Raw genomic sequence first — 26,318 nt, 5'->3', positions numbered from 1 at the left:
TATATCTTAAAATCTAGAAATCAAACTGAAGCAAAAGTTAAATGTCAAGGATAAAACAATATTTTAAAATTAGTGAGTAAATTAAAATAATACTCAAACATAAAAACTAAAATGTTTCAGAATATTCTGAAACATAGGGTCTAAATGAAAACTAGACAAATACTAGACTTTTCTTTTCTTTTTTTGTTTTTTTTGTTTTGTTTTTTTTTTTTTTTTTTGGTAATAATGGTTCCATCTTCATGTCATCTCAGCACTAGGCAGGCCGATCTATAATACCTCCATCTCTCCCCCTCCCTCCCTCGCAGTATCGACTACAAGCAATTATGAAGATAAATTAAACTCAGGTAACCCTTCAACCACGCGAATAAAGTTTCGCTCCTTTAGTTCTATGATAGGATCTCAGGCAGGTGCGAAGAAGTAAAGGGCCATGCCCCTTTTAATTCTCCTGATTTATCTTATAATATATAAACGATAAAGGTAATGTTCTTCCCAGTTTTTAACTCCTAAATTTTCAAGATTATAATATATTTATTTTGAACCTCTCAATGAAAACTTCTAGCTCCAGAGTCAATGATATTTTCCTCGTACAAGTGTCCAGAAGTAATTTCTCCCGACCAAGAAGAGTGAAGTTACTATTAAAACCGTTATCAGCGAGTCTGTGTATGAAGAATGCAACTTCAAATGCCTCCAACAAGGCGGTTTTGATATCTCCACGCCAATCGAAGCAAAACCTTCTCGGGGCTGTCTTTTACTGGGAAAAGAAGAGCAACTCATTAGGGCTTTAAGATAAATTCAAGCCAAGCGCTTGAGAACCAAACAAGAGGAATTTATATTATAATAACAATAAAGAAAAAACATGGTAATTATTTTAACAAAGGCATTTAACTGGAGGCCTTTTATGAAGATTAAACTGCATCTAATAAAATATAACTCAACTTTTGGCAAACAACTGCCTCAACCAATTTCCACAACTAATTGTCTCACGAGTGATACCAGTCATCACCAATTTTCAAGTGGGTCCCAATGAAGGCACAAAAAAATGACAATCCCAACTTCTAAAATTTGTTATCCTGCTCAGCTTAATTCAGGCTCATTCCTATGTATTATGAGTTTATTTGATGATTTTGTAGGTCGTGGGCATGGAAAAGGTAGCACCTGAAATGTGCTATCTTGCTCAGCTTAATTCGGACTCATTCCCATATTTTACGGGCTTATTAGATGATTTTGTAGGACTTGGATGTAGAGAAGGTAGAATCAAGCATTAGAGCAAAAATTGAGTTTAGGTGGATCAATGGAAGCCGTAATGAAGAAATTAAGTCAAAGGAGGTGAAAAAGACCGTGGATGGCCCTTCACTGCAGTGCCAGGCGCCAAAGACAAGCTTCAAAACAGGACAGTGTCACAGTGGTATCACATATATGGAAAGACGGCAATTAAAGGGGCATAGTGCTGTGACGCTTTCAATACTTTTATAAATACATCTTTTTGCCTCTAGATTAAATCACACAACCTCCATCCAAATTCCCACAACTTTCCCTCTATTTTCTCTGTATGTTCACATCTTTATGCTGTATCTTTGCCCTCTACATTTGTATCCATTGAGGATGAAGACTTGTATAGACTAAGGGGTACTTTCTAGTTTGGGTTGAGGAAGAAACCTATTGAATCATGTTGCGAGGACTTGTAATTTATATTCTCATCGCTTGTGATTCTTGAATGTATTTGAATTTATGTTTTTTTATTATGTTTGAGTTGATCATCCTTGAATATTTTCTTTACTTTGCTAGTAATTGACTTGCCATTTGTGACATTTAGTTGTGTGTTAATCCTTTAGTAGCACAAATCAAAGCACATTGCATGATTGATTAAATTCAATAATAAAATCAGTTAGACCACTGAAAGCAAAGCAGTACTTAGTAATTAATTAGAAAGGCTCTTCACTGAATAATACCCAATGAAGTGCTTGATTGAAGACCAGATTGAAGTGTTGCGCTTAATTGCTTGGCTCGAAGCAAGATTTCCTTGATTTTCATGTGTACATTTATCAAACGTTCCTTGAGGCATCCCTGGAATCGCATGAAAATTCAAATGAAATTCAGTAACTATCACTGGAACATAGTACAACATATTTAGGAATCAACCGACACTTATTTTGTTTTGCTCCTCACGCTTCAAAAAGCTCTCTTTTGGTAATTCAACTTCCATAAAAATCTATTTGATGGTCGCCATTGAACTTTTTTAATATTGCATTCAATGCAAATCATAGGCTATCTATCTTCGAGTTATATACATATACCAAATCCAATTTCTTTGACTAAAACACAAGTTGATACGATAGGTATATAAGATTTCAATTAAATGTATTACAAAATTCTAATGACAAAAGCAATGAACTATTTGGACGGTAAGAACCAAAAGGAGTTTTTATTCAATGTTTAAGAAACCTAAATAGAATATTTGAAAGTATGACTAGAAGATTATCATTATGAAAATTTAAGAAGCTGAATAGGATTTTAAAACCAGTTAATTAATTGACAAAAATGAAAATGATGACTAGTGGTCCAGTACCATGAGTGTAAACTTCATCATTCATATTAGATGCCTTGAGTAATGCCAATTCTTTAATTTTTGTGCGTTCTGAGTCACTGCATTTACCATAATATGAAACCCAAAGAAAAAACTAAATTATATTATTTGTAACTGAAGAAAGAAGAGAGGATTAATTAACAAATATATCTGACAGTAATTCTATAGCTTTTCAGCAGTGCACATCCTAAGTCACTATGTTTACAATGACACTGAAGCACAAAGAGAACCAAATCAATGCGTATCCAACTGAAGATAATCTTTCTGGTTAACGTAGGCATTGATGATCCATGAACAAAAACTTTATACACTAATAAAATTTCTTAATTAATATACTGACCGTTACTTACCCCAAAAATAAATAAATTAATTAAATTAATTTTTTGTAAAAAAAATCTATTATAACAGTATAAATTCAGAGTTGAGAGTCCGTCATAGAACAATATTATCTTTCAACAAACTTGAAAAAGCATACATTAAAAACAACTAATACATAAGATATTAAGTTTACTCCATGAATTTTCAAGTTTGAGCCTATTTGATCCATGATCTTTCAAAAGTGTCTATAGATCCCTAGAATTTTAATTTTGTGTCTAATAAGTCTAAAATTTAGATTTATATCTAATATATCCTCGATATATTCAAATTTTTTACGAAAAAATTAATTTGATAACTGATCTATTAGATATAAAGTTGAACCTTAAAATTAAAATTTTATGTTTAGTATATACATGAATTCAAAAAGATATATATGTGGAATAGACAATGACCCATCATATATAAAATTGAAAAATTGAAAAATTTAGGAATCTATTGGACATAAATTAAAAGTCTAATGATCTATTAGACACTTTTTAGAATTTAGGAACATAATGGACATAAAATTGAAGGTTTAAGAATCTATAAGATACATTTTAAGGTTTAGGGACCTATTTGGCATAAAATTAAAAGTTCAGGAACCTAGGATATTGTTGAAAGAACATAGACCAAATAAACACAAACTTAAACGGAAGAACTAATCTGGTAATTTAACTTATAATAAATTTGTCTACCATACTGCAAGAATAGGCAAAAGAAATTAAAATTAGTAATCCTCTCCTCAATAACCCAAGTGATGGGAAAATTAATCTCTGTAGCTAAAAAGGATGAGGAAGTAATTTTGGGTATCTGATGTAGGATCTTTGCTCTTTCTTATTGTTATTTTCTTTAACCGTTTATGGTACTTGTTTTACTGCATTGGTCGTGTATTCATTTGGTTAGTAAACCATTTACCATGCGGTTAAAGTTGGTTGGTTAAATGGTTACTTTGTTTGGTTGATTAGTTTAGTAGCTTATTTATTCAGTCGTAGGCTGTTGTATTATTTTATCGGTTAACAAAGAATTTTGTGAAGTTTTGTGAACTTGAATGTATCAAAGTTGGTATTAGAATGCCTCGACCTAGAATTTTTTTGGATTGAGATCACACCTATGGAGGCAGAGTTAGATCTCCATCCCCCTGCTTATTTTGGTGATGCAATTACTTTGGCAAATAAAATTGAGGGGTAAGACAACATCAAACTTGTGTACGAACTTACTATAGAAGAAACATTTGGGAGAGGCAGGAATAAGTTCAAAAAAGAAGCACAAACGAAGCCACCAAATCTCTTATGTAAGGAAGTTATTCAACAACAAACCAATTGGGCAAGAAAAAGGAGTTTCAATACAAGAACAGAACGAGTGCCAAAGGTTCGGAAAATGGTAATTCTAAAAAACTTTCTAACCCATATGATAGAACTACTCTTGGCTGAGATAATCTCCATTTGCCCAACACAGAGAACAAACCTTTTAGTGAAAAAAAAATGACATTGTAAAAACCATTTTATTTTCTACGATTTTTCTTACTGTCGATGTTGCTGGCTCAAATTATTCTCCATCTTTGGTATTCATTGACTTTTCACAAATAAAATGCGTGATAATGTTCTGCAGTTTCCATGTGGATCGGTTTTGAACTTGAAGACTTATTCTCTTTGGACTAATGCAGCAAAGTCATTCTCACTGAGTTATGGATGGAATGATATCAAGGTATTTTTCAGGGGAAGCTCGTTCATGTTTTACAACTTTTGATACAACTCGCTTAAAGTCTTCCTCTTGGTGTTCTTTTACCAGATGATTTAAAGGGTTCTCTATTCAAGATATTAATTGTAGCCGGGAGAGCCTCATTCTTCCTTATTGATTATTTATCTTTCTCTTATGTATTTTATTTACTGATTGGTTACTTTTGGTTTTTTTTATCTGCTTTTTTGTTATCCTTGTATTCTAGAATATTAGTCTCTTTTTATTCTCTTAATGAAAAGTGTGATATCCTTTAAAAAGGAAAAAGAAAAAAAGAAAAAACAGAAAAGACACCTTGCCAATGAATGCCCCCCACCCCCCCCCAAAGAAAGACTTAAAGCCATCCAAGGAGGTGAGGAAGCCGATGCATTTAATGGTGAAATTTTAAGAGGTTAAGCAACTGTCAGAAGGCTTACGGATGACGGATGGAAAAAGCACAACCTGTCAGATGTATACCTGGACGCAAATTTGAAATTTGATGTCATTGATCTTTGATTATCGTAATCATTGGATTTCAAACTGGTATATTTTGGCATTGAAATACTCCTAATTGTTCGTACAGATCTTAAGTTCTATCAATAGAGGCAAGCTCCTTTAACTTTGTTAAAAATAAGAAAAAAGGACAAAAAGATAGAAAAAGGAAAAGGAAGAGAAAGAGGAGCATTCAGGGGGTGAGGGCAGTCCAAAAGGAGCTTTGAGACTTTTAAATCTTGTTTCTCACATTCTTTCAACTCTTTTTCAACCAGTGTTGTTGAGGCGCAGCCAGGCGCTCACCTTAGGCAAGAGGCGAGGCGATAAGAGGCCATACCGCCTTACAAGTACCTTGGGCGAGCACCTTCAATGGGGCCTCGCCTTTTGCGCCTTTATATGTTCAAGGCGATACAGGCGCTCTTTTTTTTTTTTTTTTCTTCCAGTTTTCTAGTTTTATGCTTTCTTCAAACTTTCTTCTTTAATATCAAGAATCAAGATTTAAGCAAGAAGTCAAGAAAAACCGAAGGAAGAAGAAATGAAGAAAAAGAATAGCACAAGTAGTAGAAAAAAGTTGAAGTCATCTTTTTGTTTACCCATCAGGCCATCCATCGGTTGTTTTTAAAAAATGAAGCAAAGAAAGAAGAAGAGGGGTCGAAAATCAGAAGGGAAGAAGAACTGTTATTTTATTTTTTACATTTCCTTGAAGAGAAATGAAGGGTTGGCTGCCAGCATTAAAGTAATTTTGGCTGCATGCCAACCAAACTGTCAAATGGCAAAATTTCTTCCCCATTACTCAAAGAACTAATTTTTACCTATTTAAAATCATTTCTATTTCTATTTCTTTTTCCAAATATATATTTCTTTCTCATATTGTTTTAGTTAATTTTTATTTTAGTTCTTAATAATTTTGTTAATATTTTAATATTTTAACATTTTAAAATCTATGTATTTTCTTTTATCAATAATTGTAAAAATAATATTTATTTATGTTAGATATTCTATTAAATTTACCTTCATCCACAAGCTTAAGCTTTTGGATCAATTGGTGATTTAAGATGGTATTAGAGCAGGTTGCTTCATGATGTACTACTGGGTTCAAGTCCCTACAATGTTGTTTCCTCCCCATTTAGTATTGATTTCCACTTGTTGGGTCTTCTTCATTTTCAAGCCCACGAGTGAAGGGGAGTGTTAGATATTATATTAAATTTACCTTCATCCACAAGCTTAAGCTTTTGGATCAATTGGTGATTTAAGAATTTATTAATTTTTTCTAAGTGCACCTTGCTTTAGTCGGGCAACGTTTTTTGGTTGCCTCTCCCCTTGAGGCGATTAAAGAGCTTGTTGCCTTAAAGTGCAACTTGCGCTTTAAAAACACTTTTCAACTTTGTTAGTTCTTTCTGGGTGGGCTAGGGATTCTGAAACTTGCAGTTCCTAGCACATAACTCTCATCCGCTAGCCTGGACACAAATATATACATGATAAATGTAGAGATAATAACTAGGGCAATAGTCTCTTTTCATTTTATCAATGAAACGTTTCATATCCATTTTAAAAATAATTATAATAATAATAACTAGGGGTAAACTTTTCATTGATAAAATTAAAAGAGACTATTCCCTAGTTATCTCCGCATACACTTATATGGGGGTGGGGGGGGGGAATAAATCATAATGGTAAAAGCTGGACCTGATGCGTTTTGGAATCTGAACATTCACGATAAACAGATGATCACCACGAACAGAAGGTTTATTTATATCTGGAATCCCCAGGCATGGCAATCTAACTCTATCCCCTGGTTGAACACCAGCAGGTATTTGGAGGTCTTTCAAGCCTTCAACAGTTTCAACCTAAAGAAATTTCACGTTGTAGGTGCAAAGAACTCATAACTTTTGGTTCATGTCGATAGAAACTGCATTCCTCTAAAATATACTGCAAAGCATTTTAGTAAGCATGCTTCTTAGGGAAGAAAATCAAATTAAAAAAGACAAAAACAAAGATATTTTTATCCTTGTATTTTTAAACGGTCTATTTTTGTCTTTAAAAAGTAACTATTTTGGTCCTTAGGGAAGAAAATCAAGCTTACTTGTCTTCATTGTAAATTAGGAATTGATAAGATTGTTTCCTTGTATATTTTATTTCCATAAATATTTATATTGATTGCATAATTCATGGTCTTTAATTAAGAACGCTTTTGTGTAAATGTGAGGGTTTTCTCACCTCTCAATAATAAGAAATACCATTCTCTCATACATAGCTCCATGGTATCAAAGACTTGACTTTTTTCTAAAGGGAAAAAACCTAGCTGCCATCGTTGGACTTACCTTCTTCCACAGACAAGCCTCGCCCCGAATCTAGTACGTGCTCCTTGACACTGATCACAGACAAAAAGGATGTCAAATTAGCACACCATCTTTGTTGATCTCCAATCATGCTGTCTCCATCGCTATCCTTAGACAAAGCCGCCATCACTCACGCAAACCTCATCGCCATCGTTACCCACAAGCGAAGTCATCCTCAGATCTTGCCGCCACTTACCACAAAAATGAATCTTGCATCCAGCCGCCACCTCAGAAACCCTAAGTTGCCATCTTTTAGGGTTTTAGTCATTGACATCGTAGTCCTCATTCATCATTGATCACTGCTACTATTTTTGCCACCTTCTGCCACTTCTACCATTAGCACCACTATTGTCGTACACCAGAAAGCAATTTTTCCCCTTTGCTTTTTCACTCTCATTTGTTTTCTAATGTCAGGATCAGAATTACAAACTACCATTGAGAGTAATAATCCACAGATAACATGTCACAAACTCAAAGACCACAACTACCTTTACTGGTCACAATCCGTGATGATGTTCATGTACAGTCATGGACGAGAAGACTATATAATTGCGTAAAGCAACTCACCCAAAGTAGAGGATCCAAAATTTTGCAAATGGAGGGCCCACAAAACAATCAAGTTATGAGTTGGTTAATCAACTCCATGACCACTAAGCTTGGAGAAAATTTTCTTCTATTTTCAACTACCAAATAGATCTGGGATGCTGCTTAAGACATTTTCCCTAATAAAGAAAATACTACTGAACTCTTCCAGATCGAGACCACGCTTCAAGATCTCAAACAACATGATGTTCGCCGTAGAATTCTTGGTACTAAATCATTACCTAGTCTACGAGAAGTTTTTAATGAAGTTCGTAGGGAAGAGAGTTGAAAGCAAGTAATGATAGGACCAATTGAACTTCCTCCTATTTTAAATGGATCTGCTCTCATTTCCCAACTAGACCACCAAAATGATCCAATTGCTCTTGCTGTTAGAGGCAACTCCCAATTATTCAATGATGGCCATGCAAAGAAAGACCGTGGTGTGATCATTGTCATAATTGGGTCACATTAAAGACACTTGTTGGAAAATACAAGGAAACTAGCAAATTTGATGTAGCCTAAGTAGCCTCAAGGAGTAATCCTCCAAGAATCAAGATTGTGAATCTTTTATTAGAATGATAATGTGTTTCATATAAGAAAGGAAGGTTCCTATTTATAAAGTTTGATTACTGCTAAAAAACATTATTTTTTTTCTCTTATTAATCTTAGGAGGAAAGGGTTTCTTAAATAGAAGAAACATCCAATTACAAATAAGGAAAGAATAAAATACAACAAATATAATACAATAAGTACAATATAAAATTTTACAATAAAGGAAATAATCAACACTCCCCCTCAAGCTGGTTTGAAGATATCATTCATAGCCAGCTTGTCAATCAACTTGTTGAATTGCCATTTTGGAAGACCTTTGATTAACACATCTGCGATTTGCTATGTTGTCGAAAGAAAGGGAATACATATTATTCCTACATCAATCTTTTCCTTTATGAAGTGTTTATCAACTTCAATATGTTTGGTCCTATCATGAAGGACTGAATTGTGGGCAATGGAAATTGTTGATTTGTTATCACAATAGATGCGTATGAGCATTGTCTGAGAGAAATTCAATTCTTCCAATAGTCTTCTTATCCATATGCCCTCACAAATACCATGGGCTAATGCCCAAAATTCTGCTTCAGCACTACTTCTTGCAACCACACTTTGTCTTTTTCCTTCACCAAATACTCCAACAAAAGAGCAATACCCCAAAATAGATCTTCTATCAGTCGTGCTTTCTGCCCAATCAGCATCAGTGAAAACCTCAATGTTTATGTGGTCATGCTTTGTGAATAATATACCTTTTTCTGGAGTACCTTTCAAATATCTCAAAATTCTATAAACTGCTTCAAAGTGAACTGACCTAGGTGCATGCATGAATTGACTTGCTACACTAATTGGGAAAGCAATGTCAGGATGTGTGTGAGAGAGGTATATGAGACTCCCTACAAGCCTCTGGTACTTTTTCTTTTCTTTTACTTCTTTTTCAGTTGCAGCAACCAAATTTAAATTTTGCTCAATAAGAGTTTCTGCTATCTTGCAACTAAGTAAACCTGTCTCATTCAGTAGGTCAAGAATATACTTCCTCTGGTTGACAAGAATGCCATTTCTAGATCTGGCAAACTCCATTCCTAGGAAATATTTTAAGGTTCCCAGGTCTTTGATTTGAAAATCATTAGCAAAGTTTTTCTTCAAGATATTCAGTCTTGTCTCATCATTACCTATAAGAATGATATCATCAACATACACTATCAAAACGACCAACTTACTACTTCCAGTATGTTTATAGAACATAGTATGATCAGCTTGACTTTGACTGAATCCATAGCTTGTGTCTGCCTTTCCAAACCGTTCAAACCATGCTCTGGGAGATTGTTTAAGCCCATATAATGATTTCTTTAACTTACACACTTTGTTAATCCTGAGATCCACCTCAAAACCAAGTGGCAAGTCCATAAAAACCTCTTCTTCAAGATCCCCATTGAGAAAAGCATTCTTCACATCAAGTTGATAAAGAGGCCAATCAAAATTAACTGCCACAAACAACAAGATTCTAATAGAATTAATTTTAGCTACTGGAGCAAATGTTTCTTGATAATCAATGTCATAGGTCTGAGTGAACCCCTTGGCAACCAATCTGGTCTTGTACCTTTCAATACTACCATCAACTTTACATTTTACAATGAACACCCATTTGCATCCCACCGTCTTCTTATCTTTTGGTAGTTCGACTATGTCCCATGTGCAATTTTTTTTCAGTGCATTGAACTCTTCCATCACTGCTAATTTCCAATTCAAATCATTTAGGGCTTCCTGTATATTCCTTGGAACAAATAGGTTCTTTCTGATTTTGAAATTCCATCATTAGAGGAAGCCTTCAGTTGTGTTTTTCGTATTTAGAGTTCTCAATCCAGTTCGCCTGTTTCTCAACCTAACAGTGCTTTTATGAGTAAGAATAATAATAAATACCATAGTACTTTAGGGATGACTAACAATTTTCAGAAGCCTACTTATGAAAATCGAAGATCAAATTCTCCAGAGATCGTCTGTCACTATTGTCGTAAGCCAGGACATATGAAACGTGATTGTCGAAAGTTGTTGTACAAGACTCAACGATCTCAACATGCTCAGATAGCTTCCACCAGTGATATGGCTAAGAAGTCTATTACCATCTCTGCGTACAACTTTGCTAAATGTATTCCAAAAATCTTTGCAGGCATCTTCTTCATCAAATCCTATTGCCACCATTGTTGAGACAGGCAATACGAAATGTCTTCTTACATCATCTACCAAATGGGTCATATGACAAATAATTCTAACCTATTTTCTATGCCTCTGTCTCCTGTCTCATCTCCGTCTGTCAATTTGGCAGATGCATCAACCTCCTCTGTTCTTAGATCCAGCACCATTTCTCTCACTCCATCACTTTCGTTGTCCGTTGTCTTACATTTGCCTCAATTGTCTTTTAATTTAATTTCTATTAGCCAGCTTACTCGTGACCTTAATTATTTTGTCTCGTTTTTTTCTTAGTTATTGCTTGTTTTAGGATCGTATGACACATGAGTCGGGGGTCTTTACATTTTTGACCATCAGATACCGAAAGTTGTGCTTGTTCTGGAGTTTCAACCCCGTTTGAAGTTCATTTTCGTTTGGGTCATCCATCATTGTTTGTGTTGAAGAAACTTTATCCAAAATTTCGTCCTTATCGTCTTTGAATTTTGATTCGTATCAGTTTTCTAAATTTCTTCATCTTAATTCTAGTCTTAGGGTTCATAAACGAGCTAGTGCTCCTTTTGAGTTAGTCCATTCTAATACTTGGGGTCCTTGCACAGTCGTGTCCCAAATAGTATATCTATATATCCCAAACAAACACACCACCAAGAAGAGCCAACAACACTGAGGAAACCCACTGAAGACAGACGAAAAACGGCGGTGCACGTGCCTACACGCGCTGGTGCATGGATGGACAGCAGGCTGGAACAGGTGATGCGTGAGCCTCACGCACTGGTCAGATGGCAATCGGACTTTGGGGGGGTTTTGTAGATCGGCAGCTGGGCTTCTCTTTGGAATAGGCAGTGTCGAAAAACAGCTTTTTCTTTTTTTCCCCGCGGCGGCGAACGGTGGCGGCGACTAACGACAGCAAACAAACCGAAGACGGCGACTGTGAGTAAATTCACCTCTCCACAAAACCCTAAACGTATCACAAATGGGTTCTAAATTCTCAAACCCTAAGGTTCACAAAAACCCTAAGTTTATTTAGAGAGCTCTGATCCCATGTAAAACTCTTAGGTTTGAGAAAGAATCAGAATGCTTTATTCATTCACCAAATATATGAATATATACAAGAGTACAAAGCATACAAAAGGAAAATATCACAAAATATTTACAAGAATGAAAAACTCTAATTAAGAATTATAATACTGGGAAAGAGAATATTAATAGAGTGTTTAATGTTTGTAAGACTCTATATCAACCTGATCAAGGAGAAAAATCATTTACAAGCTACTTTATGGAGGTTAAAAATACATGTGCGGAATTCAATGCCTTGATGCCAATGAGCACGGATACAAAAGTTCTAATGGCTCAACGTGAAAAGTTGTTTATCATGAGTTTTTTAGTAGGTCTTGCACCTAAATATAAGATGGCCAAAGATTAAAAGTTGTCAAGCTCAAATATCTCATCGTTGGAAGAAGCTTACACTCGAATACTTCGTACTGAGAAGACACAAGCAGTTACGTCATCTGATTCTAGCAGTGCTTTGATTGGGCACACAAATGATTATAGAGGGAATAAGGGGGTTGAATCAAATAGCTCCAAAGGTCATCCCAAAAACTAAAGATCAAATCTAGGAGGTGTTGTTTGCTATTATTGTCATAAACCTGGCCATATGAAACGTGAATGCAGAAGATTGCTGAATAAGGGTCAGAGGATGCCATCACCCTCTGCACATGTCGCCTCTACTCCTGATAATCTTGACAAGTCACTTACGATTTCTGCAGAGGAGTTTGCTAAATTTCAGCAGTATCAAGAGTCATTGAGGGCATCATCTTCTACTCTCATTACGGCCATCACAGAGACAGGTAACATTTCTAAATACCTTCTTTCCTCCACGTCAAAATGGGTCATAGGGCGCTACAGACCATATGACAGGTAACCCCAGTTTATTCTCTAACCTCTGTACATCTACCTCTTCACCTAATGTCACTATAGCTGATGGAACCTCCACTCCTGTTTTAGGATCAGAAACCGTCCATCTTACTGAATCAACTTCTTTGTCATCAGTTTTAAATTTACAACATTTCTCATTTAATTTGATTTTGATCAGTAAACTCACTCGTGATCTTCATTGTTGTCTCCTTTTTTCCTGGTTATTGCTTATTTCAGGATCTTACGACGAAACAGACTATTGGTAAAGGGCGTGAATTTGGAGGTCTTTACATCTTTGAACCACAAACACCTACAGCCATCACATGCTCAAGCGTGTCGTCTCCCTTTGAAGAGCATTGTCGTTTGGGTCATCCGTCTTATCTCTATGTTGAAGAATCGTTTCGTCCACACTTCAACATTTGTCTTCTTTAGATTGTGAGTCATGTCAGTTTGCTAAATTTCATCATTTGAGTTTGTATCTCGAGTCATAAACGAGCTAGTGCTCCTTTTGAATTAGTCCATTCTGATGTTTAGGGTCCATGTCCTGTTGAGTCCAAAGAAGGGTTTAGGTATTTTGTAACATTTGTCGATGACTATTCTCGTGTTACGTGGTTATATTTAATGAAAAATCGTTTTGAGTTTACTTTCTCATTTTCGTAACTTCCATGCTGAAATACAAACTCAGTATTAGTGGTGCTCTTAAAATCCTATGGAGTGATAATACTAAGGAATATTTCTCTCATACACTCAATTATTTAAATGCCCATGGAATTCTTCATTAATCTTCTTGTGTCCATACTCCATCTCAAAACGGGGTTGCAAAAAAAGAATCATCATCTCCTTGAGACAACCAGAGCTTTGATGTTTCGATGCATGTTCCAAAATCTTTTGGGGTGATGCTGTTTCCACAACTTGTTTCTTAATAAATCGCATGCCCTCTTCCATTCTTAAGGGTGAGATACCTTTTCGTACTTTATGCCCCAAGCAACATTTGTTTCCCATTCCATCCAAAATATTTGGTTGTACCTGCTTTGTTCGGGATGTTCGGCCTCAGCATACCAAGCTGGATCCAAAGTCCTTAAAATGTATTTAACTTGGTTATTCCTGTGTCCAAAAGGGGTATCGATGTTATTGTCCTAGTCTAAATAAATATTTCGTCTCTCCTAATATCATGTTATTTGAACATACCCTATTTTTTTCATCACCATCTTTCTCTCCGAATAAGAGTCAGTGGGAGCATAAGGAATTAGAGGATGATTTCCTTGTCTACACAGTTATTGCTCCCTCAGATCTTCTTCCTGATTCATCTCTACCTGTGGCTACCTCTACTCTTCCACCCATCGTTAAGGTCTATACTCGACGACAACTTCCTTCAATTCCATGCCTTGTACCAGAGTGTTCTTCGTGATTGGATCCAGAAACGAGTGATGATCTTCCTATTGCTCTTCGTAAAGGTAAACATACATGTGCTCATCCTATTTCCTCTTTTGTTTCATATAACCATTTTTCGCCTTCCACATGTTCATTCATTGCATCCTTAGAGTCTGTATCAATCCCTAAAATTGTTCACGAGGCTTTGTCTCATCCTGGTTGGTGTGCCACAATGGTGGAGGAGATGACTGCCTTAGATGATAATTGTACTTGGGATTTAGTTTCTCTCCTTGTAGGAAAGAAGGCTATCGGTTACAAATGGGTGTTTGCAGTTAAAGTCAATCCTGATGGTTCTGTTGCTCGGTTAAAAGCGCGCCTTGTAGCGAAAGGCTACACACAAACTTATGGCATTGACTATGCTGATACTTTTTATCCTGTAGCAAAAATAGCATCTGTGCGGTTGTTTATTTCATTAGTTTCAATCAATCATTGGCCTATACATAAACTTGATATTAAAAATGCATTTCTTCATGGTGATCTTCAAGAAGAGGTGTATATAGAGCAACCACTAGGGTTTGTTGCTCAAGGGGAGAATGGAACGATGTGTCGCCTTCGTAAATCCTTGTATGGATTAAAGCAAAGCCCACGAGCTTGGTTTGGAAATCTTGTTAGTCGTATATGTGGATGATATTGTGATTACTGGTGATGATGCTTTAGGTATCCAGTCTCTAAAGACCTTTCTTCATAGTCAATTCCATACAAAAGATTTGGGCATGTTGAAATACTTCTTAGGAATTGAGGTAATAAGAAGCAAGAAAGGAATTCTATTATCATAGAGAAAATATGTACTTAATTTGTTGACTGAAACAGGAAAGCTAGGAACTAAGCCATGTAGTACCCCAATGATGCCTAACTTACAGCTCACGAAAGATGGAGAATTGCTAAAAGATCATGAAAGATATAGGAGGTTAGTGGGAAAACTTAATTACCTTACAGTGACTCTCGACATAGCCTATTCAATAAGTATTGTGAGTCAGTACATGTCATGCCCTACAGTTGATCATTTGGCTCCATTGGAATAGATTCTTTGTTATTTGAAGGCTACTCCCAGGCGTGGTTTATTATGCAAGGATTATGGTCATACTAATATTGAATGTTTCTCAGACGCCGATTGGGCAGGATCTAAAGAAGACAGAAGATCAACCTCAGGGTATTGTGTTTTTGTTGGTGGTAATTTGATTTCTTGGAAAAGTAAGAAGCAAAATGTGGTGTAACGTTTAAGTGCAAAATCAGAATATAGAGGAATGGCACAATCTGTGTGTGAATTGATTTGGATATATGAACTTCTTGTTGAGTTGGGATTTGAAATCACCACACCGACAAAGTTTGGTGTGATAATCAAGCAGCACTTCATATTGCGTCTAATCCAGTATTTCATGAAAGGACTAAACATATTGAAGTTGATTGCCATTTTGTACGTGAGAAAATTCAACAATGGTTGGTATCTACAGGATATGTGAAGATTGGAGAACAATTAGGAGATATCTTCACGAAAGCATTGGATGGAAAATATATAGATTATCTATGTAACATGTTGGGCATGATTAACATATATGCTCCAACTTGAGGGGGAGTGTTATAATTCTATAGTTAGGATTTTCCATTCTTGTAAATATTTTGTGATATTTTCCTTTTCTATGCTTTGTACACTTGTATATATTCATATCTTTCGTGAATGAATAGAGCATTCTGATTCTTTCTCAAACCTACGAGTTTTACAGTACCAAATTAGATCCGAAATCTTTGAAATGCATTTTCTTAGGCTAGTCACGTGTTCAAAAAGGTTATCATAGGTATCTCATATCTCCCGATGTTACATTCTTCGAAGATATACCCTTTAGTCCATCAACGTTGAGTCCGTGTCAGAGGGAAGATGAAGATCTTTTTGTCTATGAGATTACATCTTCTACATCATCCTCTCCTTCACCTTCCTATGTGTCTCTTCCTTCTGACCCTCCGGTTATTCGAGTCTACTCTAGGCATCCTCCACAGCCGCCTTCAGACCCATGTCCTCCACCACTGGCTTCTTCGACATCTGATCCGAGACCGAGTGATGATCTTCCCATTACCCTTCGGAAAGGTAAACGCACTTGTACTTACCCTATTTCTTCGTTTGTTTCGTATAACCAGTTCTCTTCTCCCACTTATTCCTTTATTACATCTCTTGATTCCACCTCTCCCTAACTTTGTCACTGAAGCTTTATCTCATCCCGGATGGCGTAGTGCAATGATTGAGGAGATGACTACGTTGGACGATAATGGTACTTGAGATCTCGTTTCGCGTCCGATTGGAAAGAAGACTATTGGGTGTAAATGGGTGTTTGCTATAAAGGTTAATCCCGATGGAACATAAGCTCGGTTGAAAGCTCGTCTTGTTGCCAAAGGTTATGCCCAAATTTATGGGACTGATTATCCTGGCACATTTTCTCCTGTTGCTAATTTAATTTCCATTCGACTATTTATATCGATGGCTGCTACTCACAATTGGCCTTTGCATCAACTTGACATTAAGAATGCTTTTCTTCATGGTGATCATCAAAAGGAAGTCTATATGGAGCAACCACCTAGGTTTATTGCTCAGGAGAAGAATGATAAGGTATGTCGACTTCGAAAATCTTTCTATGAACTGAAACAAAGTCCTTGTGCATGGTTTGTTAAGTTTAGTCAAACACTCGAATGTTTTGGTATGACGAAAAGTACGTCTGATCATTCTGTATTCTATCGACGATCTGACAATGGTATAACTTTGCTTGTTGTATATGTTGATGATATCGTTATCACTGGAAATGATGTATCAGATATATCCTCTCTCAAGACTTTTCTCCAGGGTCAATTTCATACCAAAGATTTGGGGTCATTGAAGTATTTCTTGGGTATGTTGAAGTATGAGAAGCAAGAAAGGTATTTACCTATCCCAATAGAAATACGTACTTGATTTATTGTCTAGGACAAGTAAACTAGGAGCCAAACCATGTAGTACTCTGATGACACCAAATTTGCAACTTGCTAAGGAAGGAGAATTGTTTAAAGATCCTGAGAGATAAAAGATTAGTTGGAAAGTTGAACTATTTAACAGTGACACGACCTAAACTTTCCCAGCTGTGGATCATTGGGCTGCAGTTGAACAAATTCTATGTTATCTAAAAGTTGCACCTGGATGTGGGATCTTATATAAAGATCATGGTCATACAAGGGTTGAATGTTTTTCAGATGCTGATTGGGCTAGATCTCGAGAAGATAGGAGATCAACATCTGGATATTGTGTTTTTGTAGGAGGAAACTTGGTGTCGTGAAAAAGTAAGAAACAGAATGTAGTTTTCCGATCAAGTGTTGAGTCAGAATATAGAGCTATGGCATAATCTATGTGTGAAATAGTGTGAATATATCAACGAAGAAAGTTATCCCTATTAAATCGAATGGTGATTATTTAGACAATAAGGTTGTTGGAATGGATGCGATTATCTAAAACTTGCAATAGAACTCAAGGACACAAGTATACAACCTATAGAATAGATTCTCTTCAAGTAAGGTCGTTTGTCTAAGACTTGCAATAAATTATTTATTTTTTGATATTATTGCTAAAGAAGAAAAGATCCAGAATGGTAAAAAATAGCGCAAACAAAACATCAAATCAAACCATAAAACATCTATTAAAAATGTGAGATTAGAAGACAGTGACTGGCAGCCGTGAATGACAAACACCAACGGCTGAGCAGGTGATGACCGATGATCCAGAAAGGAATGCACAGCCGATGGTGAACAGATGAAAAATGTAGCGAACAAAACATCAGGCTGAGCGGGAGACTCACAATTGCAAACACAAAGCAGAACTCCAATGATGCAAGGCTACGAATGGAAAACAAAAGCAACGCCCAAAGATGCGAGCAATCGATCACAACAGACGAAGTAGGAGCAATAGGGTTGGGCTAATTTTGAGGGTTTCAAAAAATTAGGGTTTTCTTCTCTTACACTATGCTAAAAGTATTATATTTTCTATCTTATTTTCTTTGAGAAAAAATGAGTTTTTTTAAATAGAAGAAACACCTGTTACAAATAAGGAAATAAAATTCTAGCAAAGATAATACAATAAATACATCAACATTGATTAATGCAAAAATAAATAACCAACATCAAAGCTTTTAATTTCGTACTCTTTTTGATGTCCTACAAGAAATTATAGAGAAGAAGAAAACAATAATTTTGATTCCATCTCTTTTTATGTCCAATCAACAATTTTAACTTACCCTGACAATAGTACCTAATATTGCCTCTGTATAGTCAATGCTAATGTTGGAGTATAGATGAATACCATCTCTCCAGATTCCATGCTTTTCATCTATACGAAGCCTGATATACAGGTTACCAGTCATTCTCCTGCCAAAGAAAAGAATGTCCCAAAAAGAAGAAAACATTATGAAACTGATTTCATAAGAATACAACCTTTGTGCATAACGCATAATGCAAGACTATTTTCAATAAAATGCAAGGAAGCATGAGATGAATAGTAATCTATACTAAATTGTAGAGAGAGTTTGGGACTTCGATTAGAACAAGTTTTGTACCCAAGTGCAAAAATATTCTAGTCACTTTAGGGACCATTTGGAAGGTTGTAATTGGGTTATGAGACTTATGTCTTTCGATCTCTCCAATGCACCAAGCACATTTATGTGACTTATGAATCAAATCTTGGTATCTTTTTTGAATAAGTTTGTTGTCGTTTACTTTGATGACATCCTAATCTATAGTCTTAGGCACATTTAAAACACCTACCATTTTGTTTTTACTGTTTTAAAGGAACATGTCTTGTATATCAACTTAAAAAAATGCTCTTTTCTCCAAACTGAATTGTACTTTCTACGCTTCTTGATAAGTTCAGAAGGTATTAGAGTAGATCCTAGGAAAATCCAAGCTATTGTTGATTGGCCACAACCTAAATCAATAAAAAAAAAAAAATCCAAAGCTTTCTAGGATTAGCATCATTTTACCGAAAATTTAACAGAAACTTCAGTACCATTGCAGCCCCATTACTAGTTGTTTAAAAGCTAATAGCCCCTTTACTTGGACTAATGACCAAACAAAATGCTTTTCTAAATTCAAAGTTCTTAGTTCAACACCAGTTTTAGGTTTTCCAAACTTTAACAAACCTTTTGAAGTCATTGTAGATGTCTCAGGGATTGGGATAGGTGCTGTTTTAAGCCAAAACAAACATCCCATAGAGTATTTTAGTGAAAAATTGAGCCGCTCTAGACAAAAATGGTCTACTTATGAACAGGAACTCTATTCTCTTGTTAGGTCTCAAGCAGTGGGAACATTAACTCTTAGATAGAGAATTTGTATTACTAACTGACCATTTTTCTTTGAAGTTTTTACATTCTCAAAGCCGCATGCATGTCCAATGGATTCAGTTCCTCCAAACGTTTTGACTTTGTCGTAAAACACACACCAGGTAAGGTAAATAAAGTGGCAGATGCTTTAAGAAAAAAAAAGGTACGCTTCTAACCCTACTTCAAGGAGAAATTATGCTTGTAATCATCTACCTGAACTTTATGCCAATGACCCGAATTTTCAAAACATTTGGCAAGTATGTTCAAATCATGTTCTAGCTAAAAATTTCCATATTTTTTATGGTTTCTTATTCAAAAACAACACTTTATGCATCTCACAAACCTCACTTCGTGCGTCCTTACTAAAAGAAGAACATGAAGGAGGCCTTGCAGGCCATTATGGCTGAGATAGAACCTTAAGACTCCTCTCTTCAAAATTTTTCTGGCCATAACTCAAAAAAGATGTTGCCAATTTTGTCAAAAGATGTTACATTTGCCAATCATCGAAAGGATCAAGTTCTAGCCAAGGACTCAACACTCCCATTACATATACCCAATAACATTTGAGAAGATCTTTCTATGGACTTTGTCCTTGGTTTAGCTAGAACCCAACGAGGGTATGACTCGGTCCTAGTAGTAGTGGACCGCTTTAGCAAAATGGCACATTTTTTAGCTTGCAAAAAGACTAATGATGCATCAAATGTTGCTAATCATTTTTTCGGGGAAATTGTTCAACTTCATGGAATACTAAAAAGCATATTATCCAATAGAGATGTCAAGTTCATGAGCCATTTCTGACGGTCTTTGTGGAAAAAATTCAGCACAAACCTCCTATTTAGCACAACCAGTCATCCACAAACTGATGGACAAATAGAGGTTACAAATAGGACCCTTGGTAATCTTCTAAGATGCTTAAGTGGGGACAAACCACGCCAATGGGACCTTTCCTTAGCTCAAACCAAGTTTGTATTCAATAATTTGGTCAACCATTCAACAAGGAAGTGCCCATGTACCTAGATTAACATTAGACCTCGCTAGCTAATATACTTGTTTCTATTGATCTTAGTGTTGAGGTAAGCATAATGGCTGATCGGATAAAAGCAATTCATGAAGTTCAACAACACCTCAAAACAAGCAACTCAGCATACAAATCTAAGGCAGATGAACACAAACGAGCTGCAAAATTCCAGATTGGAGACCTAGTAATGGTTCACTTGAAGAAAAGTAGACTTCCTACCAGCTACCATTCCAAGCTAACAAACAAGAAGATTGGACCATTTTCTATCTGTTGGATTTTCTATATTTGTATATGAATATTTTTTCCTTTAATGTCTTTATGTTTATTTTTTCCTTTATTGTCTTTATTCTTTCCATATTTGTAAAAGGTCTTTCTCCTATACAAGAAGACCTAATCTGCACATATTAAATAAGAGAAAAAGGAGATTAATATTTATATTCCTCCAATTTCTACATAGTATCAGAGAAAGGGAAATCTGGATTGAGTCCTCTCCGAGCATCACCATCGTCCATTCTGTCGTTGGGTTGCGTTTCGTTCAGGTTGCCGATCGACGCTGCCAGCCACCGCCCAGTGCACCAGCCTGTTCCTCTTCCAACAATTGGTTCAGCATTTGGTCTGTCTTGGTCTAATAGTTTATTTAAAATCTGGTTCATTTGGTTTGGTTCACTGTGATCTGATTTTATTTTGGTTGGTTCAAATTCAGGTTTGGTTCACTCCTAGTTTGGGTTGCTTCTATTGGATTTGGTTTTAAAAACTCTTTATTTTTTTAGGTGGGTTTCTACTATTTTCTAAATCTCTACCATGTTATTAGAGCAAATTCATCAATTCCTACAACTGTCAACCACCAATTTTTCATCTAATAATTTACGTGTTTCTTTGAATCACACAGGTCCCAAGACATTCTCGTGTAGTAATTCATCTCTGTTGATTATTGATTCTGGACCTTCAGATCACATGACTAGTTCATTGTCTTCTTTTAATTCGTACTCTCCATTATATTGCAATGAGAAAATTAGAATTGCCGATGGTAGTTTTTCTTCTGTTGTAGGAAAATATATAGATTATCAATTTTCTCTTTGTTAAACGGGCTGGAGTCAACAACATTAGCATTAAAGGCATGTTTCTTAGAACTTTTCCAATTCCCAGGTTTTCCATGAAGTTTCCAACAAGTCTTTCTATATTCAACACTCCCCCTCAAGCTGGATTGTATATGTTGATTAAGTCCAGCTTGGCCTTTAAGACTTTAAAGTGTTCTTGAATAAAGCTGTTGTGAGAATGTCACCAATATGCATCTTAGTGGGTATGTAGTTAATGGAGACACTTTTGTTTTCTATTTTCTCTTTAATAAAGTGTCGATCAATATGCATATACTTTATGTGATTGTGATGGACCAGGTCTTTGGCAATACTTATAGTAGCTTGATTGTCACAATGTACCTCCATTGATTCTTCTGATGTGATTTTAAGTTTTGATAGGATGCTTTTGAGGCAGATCCATTCACATATTCCTTGAGCTAGTGCCCTTAGTTCAGCTTCAGCACTACTCCTAGATACGACTGCTTGTTTCTTGCTCCGCCAAGTGACTAAGTTTCCCCAAACAAAAGTACAGTATCCAATTGTTGATCTTTTGTCTATTTTTGGGCTTGCCCAATCAACATCTGTAAATACTTCAATGTTTCTTTTCTTAGATTTCTTGAAGTCTGAGTTCCTTTCAAGTACCTGAGTATTCTATAAACTGCTTGCATGTTTTCTTCAGTTGGATTATTCATAAACTAACTTGCAAAACTTACTGCAAAACAGATATTAGGTCTAGTGTGAGTTAGGTAAATTAGTTTTCCAACTAATCTTTGATACTGATCTTTGTTAACCATTTTGTTTTCTTTGCTTACGTGATGATTCGTGCCGATAGGAGTATTAGCGGGCTTACATCCAAGCATACCAGTTTCCTTTAAGAGATCAAGGACATATTTTCGTTGAGAAATACTCAAACCTTTCTTTGAGCGGGCCGCTTCCATTCCTAGAAAGTATTTAAGGTTACCTAAGTCTTTTACTTCGAATTCCTTGGCTAAGAGTAGTTTACTTTTTCTTATTTCTTCTTCATGGTCTCCTGTAAGGATAATGTCATCAACATAAACGATAATAATTGCTATTTTATCTTTGCAAGGATGTTTGACGAAGAGGGTATGGCCAGATTGACATTGCAAGTATCCCTTGTTCTTTACTACTTTGGAAAACTTTTCAAACCAGGCTCTAGGGGATTGTTTTAAGTCATAAAGGGATTTCTTGAGTTTGCATACCTTATTTATGGTTTTAGTTGATTCTATACTGGTGGGTATGTCCATATAAACTTCTTCTTCCAAGTCTCCATTAAGGAAGGCATTCTTTATATTTAATTGGTGAAGTATCCAATCATTATTATTGCTACAGAAAGGACACCGATAGTATTTAATTTTGCCACCGGGGCAAATGTTCTTGGTAGTCAATGTCGTAGGACTGGGTGAATCCTTTGGCAACCAGTCTAGCTTTGAGCCTATCGATTTCTCCATTAGCTTTATATTTGATGGTGAAGATCCATTCACCCTACCGCGTTTTTCCTTGGGGGTAGGTTTGTTATTTCCCATGTGTTATTCTTTTCCAAGGCATTTATTTTGTCTAATACAGCTTGCTTCCAATTGGGGTCTTTAAGAGCTTCATAAACGTTGTTAGGAGTGCATATATTGGATAGGGTAGTTGTGAATGCTTTGAACTTGGGAGAGAGATGTTTATAAGAAAGATAGTTTTGAATAGGATGCATCGTACAAGTTCTTACTCCTTTCCATTTTGCAACGGGAAGATCGAGGTTTTCTGTAAGGGTTTCCGTTGTGGAGTTGGGGACATGATTTTCGTATATTTCTGTTGGATTTTGACTAAGTATTGGTTTATGTCCAAGGGCGCTTGTTTTCCTTCAAGTATAAACTATGGGATCTTTCCTACATTCGAGTGTGTTTTGGTTGAAAATATCATTTTCATTATAGACTATGGGATCTTTCCTACATTTGAGTGTGCTTTGTTGGAAATATTAGTTTTATTTAGGAAGGGAGCACTTTCTTCAATGAAGGTTGTTATTGGGGTTCCTTTGTTTTCAACAAGAACGGAAGGTTCAATGATGTCTTGCTTTTGAAAATAAGGTTGTGTTTCAAAGAAGGTTACATTCATGGAGGTATAAAATTTTTCTAATCAATTATGTGGAAATACTTCCTTAAGTTTTTGTAAGGGAGTTTTGAAGCCTAATGTTCGAGAGGGCATTCGATTAATAAGGTATGTGGCAGTCAGAACAACTTCTCCCAAGAAACGATGGGCGGTGTTAGCGGAAAGCATTAAAGCTCTGGAAACTTCTAAGAGATGTCTAATTTTCCTCTCCGCAATTCCATTTTGCTGGGGAGTGTTAGGGCATGTACTTAGGTGGGCAATACCTTTTTCTTTTAGAAAGTTCCCGAAGGAAGTGTTAAAATAATCCTTAGCATTATCGATGTGAAGGATTTGAATTTTTGTGTTAAAGAGATTGAGAATCATGGCATACATATTTTTAAATATGACAATAACCTCAGATTTTTCTTTCATTAAAAAGACCCAAATAAGTCGGGTGTGATCATCAATGTAAATAAACCATTTAGCTCCCATTATATTCTGAACTCTACTAGGTCCCCAAACATCACTATGCATTATCGAAAAAGGATGAGAGAGCTTATAAGCGCTTACCAGATATGAAGTTCGAGTCAACTTTTCCATTTCACAAGACTCACATTGAAAAACCTGAGAACTTTTATTAAAAATATCAAGAAAAATTCATTTCAAATAGTGAAAATTGGGATGTCCTAAGCGATTATGCGATAACATTATTGTACTATCATAATTGTCCTTAGAAACAACAAAAGTAGATTTGCTAAGTCCTAACTCCTTGACATGAGAATTAGAAGTACTTAGTATGTAGAGACCCGAGGATTCCTAATCGTCTTCCCCAAATTCAAATCCTGAAATACATAATTATGGGAGTAGAAAGTCGCAGTGCACCTTTTTGTAAGTGTTAGTTTGCTTATGGAAAGAAGATTGCATCTAAGTTTAGGAATATGTAACACATTTTCTAACATAAAGTCTATAGAGATAAGAACAATGTCAGTTCCATTACTTTAGAATAGGTAACATCAACAATTTTTACAATAGTTTGACTGCTACAGTGGACATAATTAGTTAAAAGTGAGATATCATCTGTCATGTGATCTGAAGCTCCAGAATCAATAATCCAAGTACTACAATTTTCTATAGTTACATTAAGGGCATAGAGGAAGTTACCTAATTGTGCAACTATAGCCATACTTGTTTCTGATGCTTTTTTAGTAGATTTGGGTTGACCAAAGAGTTTTTGGAGAAGATCCAATTGCTCCTTAGTAAACACATTATTTTCAGGGGTAATGTTACCTTCAGTTGTTGCACTTGTTTGGTAGGCCTTTCCATGTCTATCGCCCGTTCCCTTGTTTGCCTTCCAATCTAGAGGTTTGTCATGAATATCCCAACACACTTCTTTAGTGTGTCCTGGTTTTCTACCATGCTCACACCATGGTCTTGGTTTCCATTGCCGATTAACAGTTCCTGTGTAGTTCTGATTTCGATTGTAGCGGTTATCATGAGTATTTATACGTACCTCATTGCCAAGATTTTGAGCAACTAAAGTCGATCCTTCAGGTTCAGAGCTTGCAAACACTTTTAACATTAGTTTCTTCCTACTTTCTTCTCTTCTTACTTCTGCAAAAGCTTCTGATGTTAGGTAAATAGCTAAGATTCTACCACGTACCTCATCTAATTCTTTATTAAGGCCGAGAAGAAATTTGAACACTCGTTTCTTCTCAACTATTTTTTTGTATGTAGCTCCATCTGTAGTGCATTCCCATTTATGTCTTTCAAATACATCAAGTTGCTGCCAAAGACGAGACAGTTGAGTGAAATAGTAACTTGCATATCCCCTTGCCGTATCTCGTGAATTTTGCCTTCAATTTCAAATGATTCCTCAGTATTTTCTTGGTCGGAATAGGTTTCATGGGTTGCTTCCCAAATGTCGCTTGCAGTCGAGAAGAGTAGAAGAGTAGCCATGACATAACCATACTATTTTCAGCTTTCCATGTCTTGTATTTCGGATCAACTCAGTCTAGGATGGGATTTTCGCTTGATAGATAATCTTCCTTTACTTTTCCACATATAAACATCATAACAGATTGTGACCAAGGGAGATAATTCCTTCCATTTAGTTTGTGATTAGTAATTGGAAGAATGGTCCCTTCTGTACTATTAGTACTCATAGATGTTATATTAGAATGTTCAATTCTGTAGAGGAAGATATTTACCACTTACCCAAATATTCCTTGTAACAAAGGAAAAACAGAAAAATATGTTCTCACAAACCCGAAGCTTGATGAAAATTTATCCGAAATAATTAAAAAAAAAATTAATACGGAATGTTCAGACTCGGAAATGGAAAAAATGATGTGCCCAAACCTGAAAATAAGGAAAAATGATGTGGCCAGACCCAAACGGAACGCCCAGACCTGGAAAGAAGAAGTTTATACGACCCAGACCTACAAACCCGACCTGCGAACCTAATTCAGCCACGACGAGTTATTATCATGGATTCGTTAATAAGTCATGGAATCTATAATTGTTCGGCATCGGCTTTAGTGCATCGAAAGCTTCCTTCTCCATGAATGTCTCCCTCAACTTGTCCCCTTTCACCTTTCGTGATCATTTTTGTAGGTTTTGGTTGATCCTTTGCTGAAATCTGGTCCTAAGATATGGTGGAGTATTCAA

At 35.9% G+C, this 26,318-nt stretch overlaps 1 protein-coding gene and 1 long non-coding RNA gene across 2 annotated transcripts in view; one reads left to right on the top strand and one right to left on the bottom strand.

Annotated features, from left to right (window-relative positions):
- The first annotated feature begins 224 nt into the window (after window positions 1-224).
- LOC120082834 lies at window positions 225-1,742 on the top strand. Its single transcript, XR_005483294.1, has 2 exons — window positions 225-344; window positions 1,131-1,742. It is a non-coding gene; the product is annotated as an uncharacterized LOC120082834 (long non-coding RNA).
- The window catches only part of LOC120082833 (chaperone protein DnaJ), an 84,342-nt gene continuing 58,411 nt past the window's right edge, over window positions 388-26,318 (bottom strand). The window contains exons 7-11 of the mRNA XM_039038165.1: window positions 18,387-18,516; window positions 6,833-6,993; window positions 2,567-2,643; window positions 1,950-2,064; window positions 388-751 (exon numbers count right to left, since the gene is read on the bottom strand). Of these exons, the coding sequence (XP_038894093.1) occupies window positions 568-751; window positions 1,950-2,064; window positions 2,567-2,643; window positions 6,833-6,993; window positions 18,387-18,516 (667 nt within the window). The 3' untranslated portion in view covers window positions 388-567. The remainder of the gene's footprint in view (window positions 752-1,949; window positions 2,065-2,566; window positions 2,644-6,832; window positions 6,994-18,386; window positions 18,517-26,318) is intronic.

Source organism: Benincasa hispida, chromosome 8 (assembly GCF_009727055.1).
Source record: "Benincasa hispida cultivar B227 chromosome 8, ASM972705v1, whole genome shotgun sequence".
Classification (NCBI taxonomy): domain Eukaryota; kingdom Viridiplantae; phylum Streptophyta; class Magnoliopsida; order Cucurbitales; family Cucurbitaceae; genus Benincasa; species Benincasa hispida.
The sequence above is the reverse complement of the archived record's forward strand: the minus strand, read 5'-3'. Positions and strand labels throughout refer to the sequence as shown.